The 19,806-nt window shown below is 35.8% G+C and overlaps 1 protein-coding gene and 1 long non-coding RNA gene across 2 annotated transcripts; one reads left to right on the top strand and one right to left on the bottom strand.

Annotated features, from left to right (window-relative positions):
• Positions 1-568: 568 nt before the first annotated feature.
• On the bottom strand, positions 569-1,334 carry LOC120181101 (RING-H2 finger protein ATL70-like). The gene has a single exon (XM_039186310.1). The coding sequence runs from the start codon at positions 1,158-1,160 to the stop codon at positions 630-632; it is 531 nt and encodes a 176-aa protein (XP_039042241.1). The 5' UTR covers positions 1,161-1,334; the 3' UTR covers positions 569-629.
• Positions 1,335-3,196: 1,862 nt separating this feature from the next.
• Positions 3,197-19,716, top strand: LOC120181092. The gene is made up of 3 exons (XR_005521732.1): positions 3,197-3,384; positions 19,367-19,606; positions 19,681-19,716. It is a non-coding gene; the product is annotated as an uncharacterized LOC120181092 (long non-coding RNA).
• The last annotated feature ends 90 nt before the right edge of the window (positions 19,717-19,806 follow it).

The raw sequence follows: 19,806 nt of genomic DNA, 5'->3' as shown, positions 1-19,806 counted from the left end.
AGAACTGTAATTTTTTTTAATAATTTAGGATGATTATAAGGTTATATATGTTTAAAAAAAATTAATCTTTGACAACATACATACATCTTATAAAAGTAGATTCTCGAAATTTAAATTTTTTAAAGATGATAATATTTTCTTTTACTACAAAGATCAATTGTTCTGTGTGAGTCGTAAAAAAAACTTTAATTAATTGTTTAATTAATTTCCTTGATATCATTTATGTATCACTATGTGAAATATCTTATAAGTTTCTCTGATAGATGAGTCTGGAAGCAGTAGGCTGTGACAAGGATTAAGCAAATTTATTGTAGTGGGGTAGCAACAAATGATGTTGGACCCACCTGATAGAATCTAATCAAATAATACATCCTACTTCATATAGGATGACAGATAAACAAATAAATAACTTTGTATATGGGATCTGATATAATCTTTAGGTGAATATTGATAATTTTGAAGATTCATTGCATTTCTATAACAAAAATTCAAAAAAAAAAAAAAAGAACAACAAAAAGATTCTTCTTTTTTGTACTATGGAAAGATCTCTCTTCTTATAGTAAAAATTATACATTGATGGAATAATGATGAAGAATTGAACAGATATAGAAGTAACAGTTTTGTTGACATCACCCACCTTGTCTGTTTGACAACGGAACCACCTCGGCAAGAGGCGTGGACAAAGGCGTTGGGATGGGAGATGTCCTGCAAACCGGACATGTCGGGTTCAACCGCAACCAAGGGTCAACACACTTTACATGGAACAGATGGTTGCAGTCAGGCAACAACCTAAGCCGGTCACTGCTCGTGTAATCCGCCAAGCATATTGAGCAACATGAAGCCGTGGAATCTTTCTTCTGGAGCTTGGCCTCCGAGTAAAGCAGCTTCGGGTAGCTCTTTATCGTATCCTCGTCGAGGCCTACATCGACCACGAAGCAATCCGTACCGATATTAGGCCGCTCTTGTCGCCGTTGCCGAGACCTTCTCGAATGTGCTTCTTGCTGCGGTTGAGTCCTGGTGGTGCAGAAATAGGAAGCCAAAATGATGGTGGTGATAAGGAGGAGGACTCCGACTGAAACTCCGATGCCATATCCGAAGCCACTAATGTTGTTGGATGCGAGAAGTCCGTCGTCACTGGAATCCGATGCGGTGTTGTTCATGATCCAATGATGGAAGAATGAGAGGAGAAGACAAACAACAATTTCGAGAGGTGAAAAATATGGAATTGGTCAGCCATGGAAGTGGCCAAAGAAATGGGTTATTGGACGTGGATTTTCAGAGTGTTTTTTTTCTTAAGTCAACGTTAACCATGAGAGAGAACAAAACTGGTGGAGTTTTAACTAAGGGATGATGTACTCTCTGTTTAAATAAAGAAAAGAATTTGCATCGCCCTTTGCCATGCATGTGAATTCATTATGTTTTAAGATTATGAGAGATTATTGGAAGTGGTAATTTAATCCGAATGTAATGAGTTTTGACTTGATTATATATGAGTGGATTAGTTTTTTATTTTAAAAGTATGGATTTGGGTCGGATCAATTTTTTTTATGGTACGATCAACTTGGATCGAATCAGGTGTAGGTACAAATGGAGAACTTTAATTTTTAGATTGAGTACACCTAATTGGAAGCGTATTTGAGCATGGCAAAAGAGGCACTTACCTAGGCGCCCCTCTTGCTCATGCCCAAAATTTTAGAAATTCATATATAATTAAAAAAAATAACAAATTATTTGTTTAGTCACTCAACTATTATTTTATTTTTGTTTTGGTTATTCAATTATTATTTTTTTAAATTATATTTAATGTTACAATTTACTTTTGTTGGTTATTCATCATTAAAAAATCAAGAACGATATTATATGATATTTTTAAATTATTTTTCGTTTTTCATTAAAATTATATATATATATATATATTTGCTATTAGGGGTGCACCTTGAGCAACTGTTCATGCCCCTCATTTTGTATGGGGCTCCTAATTTTTTTTATAATATTGTTTATTTTTATTATTTAACCCTATAATTTTCTTTAATTTTAGTTTTTTATCTTTATAATTAAGATCCCTAATTTTTGTAATCTTACTTTTTATCTTTATAACGGAGGCCCTTAATTTTTTTAATTCCATTTTTTTTACATTTATAATTGATGATCCTAAGTTTTTCAATCCCACCTTGTACTTATATAATTAAGCTCCAGCTTTTTTCAAACTCACTTTTTACATTTATAATTGAGGCCCCTAATTTTTTTCAATCCCATCTTTTACTCATATAATTTAGGCCCCTAATTTTTTTCAATCTAATTTTTTACCTTTAAAATTGATGCCCCTATTTTTTTAATATCACTTTTTACCTTTATAATTGGGGTCTCTAATTGTTCAAGCATATTTTTTACTTTTATAATTTAAACCCCTAATTTAATCATTTTTATATGATTTATTAACATAATATTAAATTAATTATTCAAATTATTAGAATATAATTTTATTTTATATGAGTCTGTCTTTTAGTTTCGCTCAAGGTCCCGAAAATGTCTGAGATATTTATGTATTTATTAGATAGTTTATTAAACGTACTAAAAAATAATTTACAAACAATTATTTTTTGCTCTTACAATTTAATTTTTTTGACACTTATTATTGGAGACCTAATTTTTATATTCCCGGGTCACTAAAATCTCAGAAACAGGGCTGATTGGAAGTCAACGGTTCTGATTTGTTCCTAAGGTATAATATGTCGTTGGATTTGAGTTAACGCGTCCATTTTCCTTTTAACTAAAGTCTCCACATTCCATGAATTTGCATAAGAAGTTGCTGCTTACTGCTCGTTTATTTTAAACCCAGAAAACAATTTTTATCAGCCCACATAGACACTTCCCTTTGATTTACCTATATAAATAAAAAAATCATGGAGTGATAGATTATTTCCAATATTTTACAAGTAGCGTAAAATGGATAAAGAAGGAATAAATAATGCACCCACAACCACAACACAACTGAAAACACATTTCTGATTGCAAATTGATGTACCATAATGAATGGCTGTTACAAGTTTTCTCCTACCAAACATAATTATATCAATTTCGTTATTAAATTTGAAAGCGAATGAACAGTAATTAGATAAGCTGGGGATCCAAGTTATAGGCCAGGCTGGTTGCAGCCACCTATCTTCTTTTCTCTCTGTAATCATATCGAAGTTATGCTCATGTTCTCTGGATTTGACTGGCATTTGTATCATTCACTATTTTTCATCTTTCTCTACTAAATTGCATTTTTTTTTTCTAGACTTAAAATCGGTGCAAATTTTCTCTAATCTCGTTCAACCACTCTTTCTACAACGATTGGATCTTCTTCGGTGAGAACATGGGCAGCCGAATTTGCGCCACGAGGTACAAATCTGAAAACTGCTCTTTCAAAATCTCTCAATCTGCTCATCGCTTCTGTGATGATATTGTTATTATGGATCTATCTTCGACCATACTTTGCAGTTTCTTGATGATCGTAAGTGAGTCTCCTTCGATGATTACTCGAAAGTTCAATTCATTTGACAATTGCAATACATGCATAGGCGTAAGCTTCAACCGTAATGGATGTTAGAACTAAAACCTTATTGATACAAAATCAAAACCCGGGATTTAATTGTGTCAAATCATCAATAATAAAAATATTAGTACATAAGCATGTTTGAATTAATTAATATATTAAAATACCCGAGTCTTTCTTTGATTGTTATATTCCAATAAAATAGGTTTCTCTTCTGTAAAAATTCTCTGACTGGAAAATAGTAATACATGTTAGCCTATTTCTTGGAGACAATATATTAAATATTTAAAATTTTGTCCGCCATCACATTATAAATATAACTTATGGTATATACACTTTGATTTCATGACATTTTAATACATATAACACATTTAACATAATTAGTTACTTTTTATGCCATATTTTATGATAACATTATACATTATACATGTCTGCCCACAATTATTGAATTTAATCCAACAACCTACAAATTGGATAGCATATGTTTCCTGAAAAATATACAACCTTGAGTTCAAAATTTTCTATAATATAATAGTTATTCTATAACAATCTCGTCCATCAACTTTATCTATATAGGATCAAAGTAGTCTTCATCGTATCAATCATGACTAGATTCATCTATGATCACGTATGCAAACACCGTCAAACGAAATATATCAATCATTGAGTGTAGAATGGAAACCATGTGCAATGTGAACTAAATATACCTATTTTCAACTGGCCCTCTTTAAATATTAATGAGATCAAATTTTACCTATATCATAGTATAAATAAATCAAAACAAACTTTATATCTATAGAAAATAACCTTGAAATAAATATCATTAAATTGAAGTAACTGAAATTGTGTCTATAACAAACAGACATTTTAAGATTACAAAATCTCACTATAACTAGATATCCTATAATATTACACCCACATGAGTAATGTGCTTATGAGAGTCCTAGAGTGATATTTCCTTATTGAGTGCACAATCATGAGTTTGTACTAATATGCTCTATAAACACCTTACCACTCTAACAACCAGAAAATTATTGTCTATGTCCTTGGACTTTAGGGTGTACTTGTTGTATATGGAATAAAGGAATATAATTTTTTGTCATAAAATAACTGAAGTGGTCTTTTTATTTAATCCATATTTAGTGGTCCATGTGATAAAATTTTACATATATATATTCGAATAAAAGTAGAAGTTTGTATACCTTATGATCTCTTACGTATTAGATATCTAATAGGTGAGCATATAATGTTTTATTCCAACCCAGGCTGGCTCACTAAAAATCTATCTGAACCTCTACTCTAAGTCAGTTTACCTCTACTAGTCGAACTAGAACTAGACTGTCTAACCTGATCCCTATCTCGGGTTGAAATTTGCGATCGTGGATGAGGCTGGAATTACAACAATAATAATTCCAACAACAACTATGAGAAATGAGAAAACTCAACACGAGGCCGTGGAAGAATCAATCTGAACTCAAAGTATGACAAACCTCAAGTTCGATGTTATAATTGTTAGAAGTTTCGGCATTATGCTTCAGAATGTAGAGCTCCCAACAATAAAATTGAGGAAAAGGCCAACTATGTGGAGGAAAAGGTAGATAGAAAATAAACTCTTCTTCTGGCACGAAAGGAAACTGATGGTGGCCAAGTAAATTTCTGGTATCTTGACAGTGGTGCAAGCAATCACATGTGTGGAAGGAAAGACATGTTCGTGGAGCTAGACGAGTCAATAAGCGGAAATTCTTTGTTTGGAGATGATTCCACAATAGCAGTGAAAGCGAGAGGTAACATTCTTATTCGTTTGAAAGATGGGAGACGTTAATTTATTTCAAATGTCTACTATGTGCCCAATATTAAAAGTAACATCTTAATCTTAGGGCAACTGGTAGAGAAATGTTATGATATTAATATGAATAATTATAATCTTTCTATAAAAGATGATAAAAATAACTTCATTGCTAAAGTTTCGATGTCAAAGAATAGAATGTTCTTGATCAACATACAAAATGATGTTGCAAAGTGCCTGAAAGCTTGCTACAAAGATGCATCATGGCTTTGGCATCTTCGATTTGGGCATCTCAATTTTGGAGGTCTAAAGCTGCTGTCTAAGAAGGAGATGGTGAAGGGACTACCTCGCATCAACCATCCTGACCAGTTTTGTGAAGGGTGTCTAGTCGGGAAATAATTCAGGAAAAGTTTTCCAAAGGAGTCAGAGACAAGAGCCAAGAAGCCACTTGAGCTCATCCATACCGATGTGTGGACCGATCAAGTCAAGCTCTCTCGGTAACAGTAATTATTTTCTTCTCTTCATTGATGATCTTTCAAGAAAAACCTGGGTATATTTCTTGAAATATAAGTCATAAGTTTTCGAAGTCTTCAAGAAGTTCAAAGCATCAGTGGAGAGAGAAAGCGGTAGTTAGATCAAAGTCATGACATTCGACCAAGGTGGAGAATTTACTTCCAAGAAGTTTCAAGAGTTCTATGAAGCAAATGGAATTCGTCGACCAATGACAGTTCCTAGATCCCCCCAGCAAAATGGTGTGACAGAAAGAAAGAACAGAACAATCCTCGATATGTCACAAAGCATGCTCAAAAGCAAGAAACTACCCAAGGAATTTTGGGCGGAAACAGTAGCGTGTGAAGTCTACTTGATAAACCAATCTCCAACAAGAAGTGTATGGGGAAAGACACCGCAAGAGGCATGGAGTGGAAGAAAGCCTGACATTTCCCACTTGAGAATTTTTGGAAGTATAACCCATGTTCACGTACCAGATGAGAGACGAACGAAGCTTGATGATAAAAGCAAGAGTTTTATCTTCATCGGCTATAATGCAAATTCGAAAGGCTACAAGCTGTATAATCCAGACAATAAGAAGTTTGTGATTAGTCAAGATGTGGTCTTCAATGAAGAAAGATAATGGGATTTTAACTCTCATGCGGATAACTTCAATTTTTTTCCTCAGTTTGAAGAAGATGAGCAGACAATGAGGGAACAACTAGGTGAACCTCAACAAGAGCTTGAAACTCCACCCACTTCACCAACATCAACCACTCAAGGAGACTCATCACCTTCGTCATCATCAAGTGGGAGTCAAAGTGAAAGAGTTGTACAACGTACAAGAAGCCTTAGAGATCTCTATGAGGTAACTGAACGACAAGATAATCTTACATTATTTTGTCTGTTTGTCGATTGTGAACCAGTGAGCTTTCAAGAAGCAGTACAAGAAAAGAAATGGAAAGATGTGATGGACGAAGAAATCAAGGCCATCGAGAAGAATGATACATGGGAACTTACGTCAATTCCCAAGGGACATAAGGCGATAGGTGTAAAATGGGTGTACAAAACAAAGCAAAACTTCAAAGGAGATATTGAAAGGCACAAGAGATGCTAGTTGCTAAAGGCTATAGTCAAAAGGTTGGAATTGACTATGATGAGGTATTTGCTCATGTTGCTCGATTGGAGACTATTAGACTAATCATTTCTTTGGCAGCTCAAAACAAGTGGAAGATACAGCAAATGGATGTAAAGTATGCCTTCCTAAATGGAGTTCTTGAAGAGGAAGTTTACATTCAGCAACCATCAGGCTATGAAGTCAAAGGGCACAAAGACAAAGTGTTGAAGTTGAAGAAGGCTCTTTATGGGTTAAAACAAGCACCGAGGGCATGAAATAGCTGAATCGACAAGTACTTCCAAGAGAATGACTTCAACAAATGTTCCTACGAGCACGCTCTATATATCAAGATCAAAGATGGAAATATTTTGATCGTGTGCCTCTACGTGGACGATTTGATCTTCACCAGAAGTAACCCAAGCATGTTTAATGAATTCAAGGATGTGATGATAAAGGAATTCGAGATGACAGACATAGGGCTCATGGCGTACTACCTTGGCATTAAAGTTAAGCAACAAAAGGATGGAATTTTCATTTCACAGGAAAGCTATGCAAAGGAGATACTGAAGAAGTCCAAGATGGAGAACTGTAAGCCAATAAACACACCGACAGAATATGAGATCAAGATGTCCAAACATGAAGAAGGCGAAAGTGTATATCCAACATTCTTCAAAAGTTTGGTGGGAAGTCTATGCTATCTAACTTGCACGAGGCACGAGGCCCGATATTCTTCACGCAGTTGGATTGGTTAGTCGCTACATGGAATCTCCAACAACCACCCATTTTAAAGCCACAAAGAGAATTCTTCGCTATCTGAAAGGTACAATTGACTTTGGCTTGTTTTATTCAGTTTCTAATGATTACAAGCTTATTGGATATAGTGATAGTGATTGGGGTGGAGACATAGTAATTGAAGGAGCACTACTGGATTCGTATTTTTCATGGGAGATATTGCTTTCACATGGATGTCAAAGAAACAACCGATTGTCACATTATCCACTTGTGAAGAAGAATATGTTGTTGCTACCTCATGCGTTTGTCATGCAATTTGGCTTAGAAATCTATTAAAGGAGATATGTTTGATACAAGAAGAGCCTACCAAGGTTTGTGTCGACAACAAGTTAGCCATTGCCTTAGCAAAGAATCCAGTATTCCATCATCGAAGCAAGCACATCGACATTTGCTACCACTATATAAGGGAGTATGTTGCAAGAAACGATGTGGAAGTTGAATACGTGAAGTCACAAGATCAAATTGCCGATATTTTTACCAAGCCACTGACAATCAAAGACTTCATAAGATTAAGGAACTTACTAAGGGTCACAAGATCAAGTTTAAGGGGGTGTTGGATCATAAACTTGATCTATTATGGGAGCCTAAACCCAAACCCAAACTAAATTGATGTCATTACTTACATCAATTAGGTGAATATGTCATTGCTTACATCAATTTAGTTAGGTGAGAGTTAGGTATGTCTCATTTTTTATGTTTAAATTAGTTTATTTGTGTGGTGTAAGATTGTTCTTAAGTAGTATAAATATTGCTCCCCATTTTAGTTTAAGCATCAAGAAAAATTAAGAGCTTCAAGTGAATGAAGAAATAAAGTCTTATAAGAGTGAGTTGTAGTATCTTGTTTTTGAGTGAGAGTGCTCTTGTAATATTTGTTTGAGTTTCAATAAAAGTTGTTTATGTGAGTGTTTCATTTCCAACAAGGAACATTCCAAGATTCTTCACCTCCTCAAAACCAAGACTCCGGGTAATCATTCCTCTCAAAGTATTATCGTAATTCTTAGAAAAAAAACAATTGCGTTTTAACAGCACTGACTCGATGACCCGAACAGGCACATAAACATTCCATGACCTCTTTGATAACCCCTACTTGTTCTATGGAGGCTTCTGCGAAAAGAACTAAGTCATATGCAAAAAAAAAAAGATGAGAAATACCGAGACCATTTCTTGATAGCTGAATCTGCTTTCACGTCCCACTTGCAACTTTTCTGTTTATAGCATGAGACAGTCTTTCCATGCACAGCACAAAGATGTACAGAGAAAGAAGATCTCCTTGTTGAATTCCTCTACTCGGATTAAAACTTTCATTCACATCACCATTCCAAATAATCTGCGTAGAAACAGAAATAATGTACACCATTATCCATCTAACAAACCTTTCATGCAAACTTGCTTCTGTAAGGCTCTCCTCAATAAAACTCCACTCTAATTTGTCATATGCCTTCTCAAGGTCAACCTTTATCACCATCCACGACTTCTTGTCGTCTTACTGGACATCAAATGAATCACTTCTTGGGTGAGAATGGTATTGTCCGTGATATTCTTCCCAGAACAAAACTGGGCTGATTTTCAAATACCCAATCTGGAAAAAGTAGTTTCAATCGGTTCACCAAAATCTTTGTAATAATTTCATACGGTACCGTGCACATACTTATCGGCTAGAATTGCAAAATCTTCTCAGGCTTCCCAACTTTCGGAACAATCACAAGCAGAGTTCTATTGACCCCATCTGGTAAGACTCCACTCTCGAAGAAATCCTTAAGAAACCTGGTTTTATCACCTCCCACGACACTCCAATTCTTCTGAAAAAAACCGCTTGAAACCCGTCAACCCTATGAGCTTTCAACGGATCCGTCATAAAAAGAGTATCACGAACTTCTTCCGGTCTCACTAGAGAGGTTAACCTATTTAGAAGCTCCAGCAATCGAGTTGAAACCCCCAATAAAATCACTACCTAAGTTTTGGCGGGGCTCGGAAGTGAATAACTTATAGAAGAAATTAACTGCGTGGCTTTGCAAGGTTACTTGATCATCACACAACGGTCGTCCTCCAATTGAAACATATGAATGCTATTATGCTTCCTCCTTTTAATGGTAGAGTCATGGAAGTATTTTGTATTTCGGTCCCCCTTCATGATCCATTGGCTTCTCTATTTTTGATGCCAGAGGCTTTCTTCTTGTTCGAGTACCGTATCTAACTTATTTTAAAGAGCTTCATAAAGTTCCAAAAGGTATACGGTCTCATTTTTCTCCAAAGCCATTTCAATCCCCTGAATCCTGGCTAGCAATTAGGTCTTCAGTCTACCAATGTGACCGAAGACTTCCGTGTTCCATGCTCTACATTTGTTTTGGAACTCGGTAAGACTAGAGAACAGTGGAACATTCTTATTCCAGGAGGCTTCCAGGAACCTCTCGAAATCTGAATGCTCATTCCAGGCTACCACAAAATGAAAGGGACGATTTTTATAGTGTGATTCTGGATTCACAGTTAACATTAGAATTGGCTTATGATCAGAACCCACCTGCAGATGGAAAACTTAATAAGCTTGAAAAACATTGTACCACCGACTGTTACATAAGCACCGATCAAGTCTTTGGCTAAGGTCTCCCCTCTGACAAGTATACTGAGGACCATTGAAACCCATATCTAGTAATCCATCTTGAAAAATGAAGTCACCAAAAAACGGGCAGATTCTGGTTCTTCTTTGTGATCCCTCTTTCCTCTTAAAGAATCACAAATAGAGTTGAAGTCTCCTCCTACTAACCAATGAGAGATGTCCTCAGGCGCAAGAGCTTGAATTTGATTCCAACCCAACTTTCGGATACTACTATCCGTGCTTGCATAGATGAAGGAAACAAAGAAACTTGTCGATGTATCCCTTTCTGTGCAATAGCCATGAACATATTGATTAGAAGCCACCAAGAAATCCAATAAAACAGTATCCCTCCACAGGATCCATATACCACCCGAATAGCCATTCGTTTCAATTCTAAATGAATGATCGAACCCGGATCTATGAATGAACTCCTCCTTAGATCCACTTACTCTAGGCTCAAAGAAAATAATATAAGGTTTTTTAATCTTCATTAACAACTTGAAGTAACAGTTAAACATAAGCCCAAGAACTCCTTGGGTATTACAAAACATAATCTTAACCATAAAAAAATAGAAGTGAAGAATGAACCATAATCAACACTGCTGGGGCGCATTTTGGCCATCCTCAAACGTGGTATTCTCCCTCCATTGAACAGGCTGAGATGTACTGCCGCTAGACTTCCTCAAACTCGGATCCCCCGTACTTGTTCCAGCCATGGATTGATTGAGCTCTCTCGTCATATGATCAACCCAAGCGGCTAATATCGGTTTAGGCAGTCCTTTAACATCTTGCTTCTTAGCTTTGCTACTTTTTTTAATGATACTTTTAGCAGCTGTCGTGTTCTTAACTCCAATTTTTAGGTTCTGACCGTGGCTAGGTCGTGCTGTATTCCTTCTATTTCTCTCACGTAACACCCCCGACGATTTTCATCCGAAATCTGGATGGCTTTGTGATTCCCTCCGTTAAGCTCGGACTGAATTTTCACCACTTTTTCCTTCGCTGCAATTACCACTAAATCTTTATTAACTTCTTGCTTCTTCTCGATAGCAGCAGCAGTCTCTCTTCGTGTGGCCCCATTTGCAACAGCTTTAAGCTTTGGTGCTGCTCCACTAGACGAGGGAATAACAGATTGATTCTTCCCCTTTCTATATTCCTTCCATCCTCCCCCACGTTCTGACTTTTATCAGTTGTTTTCTTTTCCTCATTAACTTGCTCTTCCACATGCTCTATTTCTGCCAGCGCACCTTATTTAGAGCCGTTATTGTGACTATTGTTTCCAGCCGAGGTTCCTTCAGTATTGCCCATATTCTTGCTCGAGGATGTCTTCTTCCGCTTATTAATCACCTGCATCCATGGACCATACAGTTCATTGGGTGTCTTCCGTTCCACGTTCTCCTGATTTGTGTCGGATTGAGAACTAGTGCTATCTTTTAAACAAGCATCTTGCGGATGTCCATATTTTCCACACAAGTAACAAATGGTAGGGAGCCCCTTATGCTCCACTTTCTGGTATCTTCCATCTATCAGCAAGCCTGGTATTAGAGGAACATACATGTTGACAACAATTGCTACTCGAGCAAATCGTCCCCATTTGCCTTCTGTAGTGTTGTAGTCTACTTTCACAACCCCCTAGTGCGTCCGCAATCGTCTGGAATAAGCTTTTCGTATAGTAGCGGTATGGCAGTCCAAGAAGCCAGACCCAAACCAAAATAATTTTCGGATGATCCTCCGAATTTGAGAAGTTCCTCGACCATGGCTTTACCGTTAAATAACATCCATATATCATCCAGGGGCCACCAGATATGACCCTTTGATAGTCCTCATCTAGAGCGAAACGAATAAGAAAGTACTCATTATCTAAATCAACCACCTGTAATTCATCTGATGCCCTCCATAACTCATGTATACGATTTAGAAGTGCTCTATAGCCAATTGTCCTTCCCAAAAGTCGCACAATCAAATATTTTGAAAGTTTGTTATCTATAGATTGGTGAACCTTCTCGAAAAATCGTATTTCCGGAACTGCGCCATCCATAATAACTCAGATATCCTCTGGGCACAACTCGACATCTATAGATTGACCCGCTGATTCTGTCCAGTGTGGCCGGTGACCATATCCCTAAAGGATACCTTGTACATCTTTTGGTGATCATCCTCTTCTGGCGATTCCCCCTTGGTCTCATCGGCTTCTTGGGAATAAATGATAGATTCGTCTCCACAGCCATAACCATGTTCTCGTTATTTCTCGCTTTTTTACCAGCCGGTAACACGTCCTGTGGGATCGCCAGACCCGATCGCTCTGGGGGACAATGTGGTAACTAGCGGCAGGCCATCCGGCGGTCGACCTGACGGGACAACCACGGCAGTACCATTAGGGTTTCCAATAGTTTCGGAGGGAATTCCAGAGAAAGTCAATGTTTCCATATAGTTTATAAAGGATCTTTTAAACCTCGACACTATTTTTTATTTCTTTTTTTAATTTAGCTATTCTTTTCTTTTATATTATTTATTCTAATTAAATTGTTTTAGTAAATATTCTAATTTTCTTTTCTATTTCTTTTCATGTATGTCCACTAAGGTATATTTTCTTGATTAATTTAAGGGTAAAGTATAGTAATAGTCACTGAACTTTTCTAAAGCTTTTATTTAGGTCTCCTAACTTTTAAAACTTGTAATATAGTCCTCCAACATTTAGTCCGTTTGCAATATGGTTCGCGACGTAACCGGCCGTTTGACGTCGTTACACTGCCGTTAGTACATTTGCAATATGGTCACTAAACTTTTCAAGAGCTTGCATTTAGGTCCCCCCAACTTTTAAAACTTGCAACACAGTCCTCAATTTCATTCTAAACCCTAAATTCCTTTTCGATCTCGAATTTTCTTTTTCGCTTCTCTCTTCTCATTTTCAACGTAACATTTCAGTCGGGATGCATGGGAAACTCTAATCTAACTTTGAATTATGTGGAGGTGTTGACATGAATAAGGGTCCATTGAGAGAAGACCCGACCAACGGACTATCGGAACCATCAACGATTCAAGGTGTAATGTTAGATACAGGTCATCTCAGGTGAAGCATAGATGTTCGATGAAATGCTTGTGAGAAAAATATGGGGTTAGAAATGCAGAGTTGACAAATACTACTAAGATGAACTAAGTATCATTGTTGAAAGTCACCAACAAAGCTGGAATATTTTGTATAAATGACATATAATAATTTTTTCGTTTAATCCTTATAGTTAAAGATTTTCCAACAATGATCAAATATAATGAAATCCCAAACAACGCATTCACCTCTTAGTCTCTTTCGCTCACATGCACTCTCGTATGGTTTTTGTTCTTCAATTTTCCGCCATGTAAAATTGTAAACCCAAGCAGTGCTCTGTCTTTCAGCTTTTTATTTACAAAGAAAAAATGGAGGAAGAATTGCTGGAACGCAACACCTATTGTGTTTATTTCTTAGCCTCTCCCCTTACTTGCAAGAAGGTATTTATTTCTCTTTTGGGCTATCCGGAAGTAAGCTTTTCATCTTTCGTACTTCCCCTTTTTCAGCTCGCATTGTGTGTTTTTGTTGAAATTTTTATGTTTCTGGAACTGCATGTCAATGATATGGATATTCAAATGTTAGTTTTGAACCAAAACCATCTAATTTTCTTTTTTTCTTCTTAATCAAAACTTTTAGTACTCCTTATGAAAGATATTCAGTCCATCAGAATAGAAGTGAAAGAGGGTCTTAAGCTAAATTTTTTTTTATCTTCTTATTTGGTTTTTATTTAAATCAAGGAATTGGTTGTGAGTATTGACATAGTGAAATCGCCATACTCAATTCGAAAGACTACTGATACTAGTTTACTGAGAATTGTATTGATCTGACCTGTGGTTTTCGACATCCTGTGAGCTCGTATTCTTTTTAATAAGTTCATATTGATTATGGGACTGATATATCGTGAACAAATTGGATTTTTTTACATATTTTGGAAATTGAGGATTGTGTTGCAGTTTTAAAAGTTAGGGGACCTAAATGCAAGTGCCTGAAAAGTTCAGTGACCATATTGCAAACGTACTAACAGCAGTGTAACGGCGTCAAACGGTCAGTTACGTCGAGGATCATATTGCAAACGAACTAAATGTTGGAGGACTGTATTGCAAGTTTTAAAAGTTGGGGGACCTAAATGAAAGTTTTAGAAAAGTTCAGTGACCATTACTATACTCTACCCTTAATTTAAATTTATTTTATTTTTTAATTCTAATATTAGCATGTTAATAACTAGATTTCAATTTCAATCTTTTATGTTTAGATTCTTCACATATTAGTTCTTTAAAAGAGGGGGAATTTTCAATTTGGTCATTGCCTTCATGCTCAAGGATTCAAATTGACTTTCCGTTAGATAATGAATCTAATTATTAATTAGAGCTTTTGTTTAGATTTAGTCCCTTGACTTTAATTTTTCACATTCTAGTCCCTAAACTATTAATTAGGTTTCCCAATTGACATGATAAATTAGGATCAATTAGAGCCTTGACACTAGGTTTAATTTCAATCTAGTCCTTTAATTAGGGGTGATTCGATTTGGACTTTTGCATGAAAATACCCAATTGCTCAAATCAATTATTCGTTCCATAATTGGTTAATAAAATAATATGACTAATATTAGAGATTTCATTAGTCCATTAGGTTCTTTAATTTCATAATTTGACACTTTAGGTTTGGTAATCAATCCTTTAATAAACTTGTTTAGTATAATTAGGTTCTTAAACATGTTGATTAATTGCATTTATTTTTCAAACACAAGGTAATGTTAACTTACGAGGGAATAAATAGTATAGTCCCTGCCATCATGCTCTGGGGGTTACCAATGGTGATTCTTGAAGTAGGTTGTTGGGATATTTAAAAGCTCAATTAACAACCGAATAGTTTGCCAATAGAGGTTAAGTTAGTTATTGAGTTTAAGGAGTAAGGAGATTAAAAAGATAGACAATATGCACAATGATTTATAGTGGTTCAACTTCTCTACCAAGTTTACATCCACTACCTTAACTCCTCACTGAGGATTTTCTAACAAATTCACTAATATGTTCTTTCTTTTTCACATGATAAAGAGATAACCTTTACACTCCCTAGCTTTTCAAAGGCTAAGTTAGAACCACTCCCCTTTTACAAAAGGAATAAAATGAGTAAACAAGAAAATCTCTAAAAGGTAGGTGTTTACAAGGTTAAGCTCACAAGAACAAAAATATTTACAAGAGAGAAAAATAAGAATGAAAAATTCTTCTCTTGTGTTTGATTGCTTGTATAGGTGTTCTAACCCTTCTTCAAGTGTCTTGAACTTGTATTTATATGTTGGAATGTATTTGTGGTCGTTTCTAGCCGTTGGGGATGATTTGGAGCAATTTTTCTACAAAATAAAACTGCCCATGACAGGGAGCATCGGTACTCCTTTAATGAGTATTGGTATTTCCTTTATAATTTTTAAATCAACTAGTCATTACTAGCCGTTGGGCTTGACCAATATCGATACTATGTTCATGGTATCGATAATACTATGTAAAGTAGTATCGATACCTATTTTGCATTCTGGAATTTGAGTTATTTGAAAACAACTGGTAGTATCAATACTACCTGAAGAGTATCGATACTTCTCTTACCTTTGGTATCGACACCACATGAACAATATTGATATTGTTCATAGAATATCGATATTGTTCATAGAGTATCGATGCTGTAAGAACAATATTGGTACTACATTTGTGGAAAATTGTTTTTGCTCAAATTCTAATTTAATTGGACTTCGAATTATTTTTGAAAACTTTGAATAAATTCAATTCAAGTCCAAAAACATTTTTCCTTAATTTGTTATATTAAAACATAATTCAACATATGTAAACATCCTTTTAAAAACCCCTTCATTTTTTGAAATGTCGAGTCAATGTTTAGTTATTGGGTACAATAATTGATCTCCCACATTCATGCTAGGGGTGAATATTATTGGCTTTAATAAACAAACACCCTCTTCAACTTTAAATCACTACAACAAAAATGTTCCACAACGGCGTTTTTAGCGGCGTTTTGAGAGTAAAATCCGCTAACTTTAAACATATAGCGGCGTTTATATTCCAAACGCCACAAAATTATAGCTTTAGCAGTGTTTGTATAAAAATGCCATAATAGGGTTTATCTATAGTGGCGTTTTTTCAACAAACGCCGCAACAGAGTAGTGCTTTAGCGGTGTTTTTATACAAACGCCGCAATAGGTTCATCCACAGAGGCGTTTCTCAACCGACGTCGTGACAGAGTAGTACTTTAGCGGCGTTTGTATAAAAATGTCGTAATAGGGTTCATCTATAGTGGTCTTTTTTTAACAAACGCCACAAAATAATAATACTTTAGTGGTGTTTTTATATAAACGTAATAATAGGATTCATATACAGTTGTATTTTTTCAACAAATGTCTCAGCAGGATAGTTCTTTAACGGTATTTTTAACAAAAGCCACAATAGTTTAGTATGTTTGTGGGGGTGGGGGATGGTGGGGGGGTTGAGTTTAAAAACGCGGGAAATTTTAAAAATTTATTTTTTTTTAACAAACGCCACAAAATAATAATACTTAGTGGTGTTTTATATAAACGTAATAATAGGATCATATACAGTTGTATTTTTTCAACAAATGCTCAGCAGGATAGTTCTTTAACGGTATTTTTAACAAAAGCCACAATAGTTTAGTATGGTGGGGATGTGGGGGATGGTGGGGGGGTTGAGTTTAAAAACGCGGGAAATTTTAAAAAATTTATTTCCCTTCAGCCTGATCTAATCTTTTATTTTCCCTAACCTTTTATGCTTCCCGCCGATCTCACCTTTTCTGTTTCCCTAACCTTTTCGGTCCCTATTTGATTCCCTGATTCCTCCCTTCCTATTTCTTTCGACCTTTCCTTCGACCGCCTCCTCCATTCCTCCCTTTCCGACGTCGATCAATCTCTTCTAATCGATCGCGCTTACAACCTAGGTTGCCTCCTCCTCTATGCCGCGAATCGCTCCTCTTGGAAACATGCTTCACTTCATAACTCCGTCGCTTAAGCTCGATATAGTACCTGGAACAACTGGGTCTCCTGGTTCCATTCAACTGTTGGTATATTTTTTACCACTCATCATTGCTCACCACTCATCATTATCTCCCTTCTCTCGCACTGAATCCTATTCTCTCTCCTTCCTTATCCATGGGTTGAATAAGCACCTCCCACCTCGATTCCCTTGTTTTAGAATTATATGGAGTGGGATAGTAATTCTGATCTAAGTGGGGACGACGACGACGGCTTCCTTCTCAACGAGGGAGGCTCTGTTCCTTTCCCTATTCCCACATCCCTGCAAACCGCTCCTTGCGGCTTAATAGTCACCGATGCTCTCGAGTCCGACCATCCCATCATTTATGTCAATACCGTCTTTGAGATGGTTACTAGCTATCGCGCTGAGGAAGTTCTTGGCCGCAATTGGTCAGCCTCTTTAATCTTTTCTGCTTCCTTATGTTTGATCATAATTCTTCTTTATTTTTGTTTTCTCATGTGTTCCGTATATTAGTTGAATTTCAAGTGGAGCTCTTTAAGATTCTTATGCTGCTTTTGGTTAGTGTATGATTTGAGTGCAGACACAATATACTATGTTTTAATCTCTGCGGTAGAATTTGTTGATTAATGAATTCCCTTTTTTATTTGCCTTTTGGTGGGGATCAAAGTATTGTGTTTATAGCTAAAGATTGTTGAACGTATTCCGGGATAGGAAGTATTAAATAACCTTTTACATATTGTTTGTTCTACAGAGAAACCCAAAATTCTTTCACAGTTTAATGAACTTAGAACTGGGAAGTGCTCTTTTGAAGTTTCTATATAAGCTGGTTTTTTATATGCTCTACTCATTAATGTTTCAGGCAGCTTATCATATCAATTATGTGCATAGCCCCTTAATATCTCTGGAACAACCTTGAAATTTAATGTGGTGCGATATTGGTGTCCTTAGTGGGAATGGGTTATTAATTATTCATTAACTAGAAAGTAACTAACGGAAATTTGGAGTGAACTTTGAGATGGAATGTTATGTAGGTCTAGTAGAGGCGGATAGCGTTGGAAAGAGAACCTTCAATGTGTTTTTTCATTGTTGGTATTTAAGTAGCTTATATATTCGGAAGTTTGATATTTTTTATGGCATATCAGCACATCGCTGAATTTATGATAGTGATATTGAGATTAGGGATTGGAAGCTTGTATCAAGTGGGCATGTTGTGCATCGAATCGTCCATGTATTCTTTTCTCACTCTGTCTTGGTTGCAGTAGATTTTAAATGCTTCAAAATCATCCTGCATGTAGATAGTAAAGGCTCGTTCCCTAGAGGGCATCTTTTGTATTTATATTATAATTCCTGTTATTTTCTAATGATATCAGTGAACAAAATTTCATATAAAATTTACTGAAGATAGAGATTTTTCTATATTTGACAGAGCTTCTTCCTATACCTTTGAATTCCATTGGATCCATTAATCATATGCTTTTAGTACAATGATGAGACAAAAAAATGTTTCTATCCTATACTTTTATTTGGAAAAGGAGATAATATCTCCATATATTTCATGATTACCCTCTAAATTCGCAAAAGAATTAGAAATCTTAGTGTTCCTTTTGAATGTTGCTCTAGCACAGTTTGTTGGACTATTGTGGTCAGAAATTTAGATGCAGTGTTTGGAACTTGTAGCAATATCATTAATGCTCTATTTTGTCATTTCGACATCTATATGATTTAAATGTCAAAGCTTTTCTGAAGGGAGACATGAGCAAAATATGTTGGTGGGATCATAACTTCATCATTCTAACTGATTTCTATAATTTACCATATAGAGTTGATGTTGTACATTATAGGAAATTACATTCATCAGAGTTTCTTTTGTGATGAATATGTTGGTAGTATCATATGAGCTCAATTGTGTATTCAACTTTGCATACATTTATTTTTTTCTGGAAGAATGGTGATCCTCTTTTATTATACTAAACTGAACGGTGGTCTTATCACTTGCAGGGATTCCGTAAACTTAAATATGTTGATTTTTCAACGTCATACTCGATTACTGGAACCTTTTTTAGGTCCATTCAGCCCTTGTCAACCATACTTATGAGATTCTTTTGAAGTCCTCTTTTTTTAACACTTATTTTTACACACTACTCAGAAGTTCTCTCTTTGATCAGGAATTTGGGAAATGGCAGTGGTGGAGATCTACTAGAGGTTTTAATATTGAGGGACTGCATGCATCTAAGAGAGGTGAGGACTAAAGAAGAACTTCGTCCTACAAAAAACACCTCACTCTCATGTCTGACTCTTTAATTCTCACACAGATGGAAGTTGCTCAGTTTTTGACAGCTATTTTGAAGGAGATTTTAAGTTTCTTAAACATCTTGTGAGTGAAGTTCATATGTAAATATGATTTCACAGTACTTACTTTTTGGTGATTCTACTTTTGC

Source organism: Hibiscus syriacus, unplaced genomic scaffold (assembly GCF_006381635.1).
Source record: "Hibiscus syriacus cultivar Baekdansim isolate YM2019G1 unplaced genomic scaffold, ASM638163v2 tig00112508_pilon, whole genome shotgun sequence".
Lineage (NCBI taxonomy): Eukaryota > Viridiplantae > Streptophyta > Magnoliopsida > Malvales > Malvaceae > Hibiscus > Hibiscus syriacus.
The sequence above is the reverse complement of the archived record's forward strand: the minus strand, read 5'-3'. Positions and strand labels throughout refer to the sequence as shown.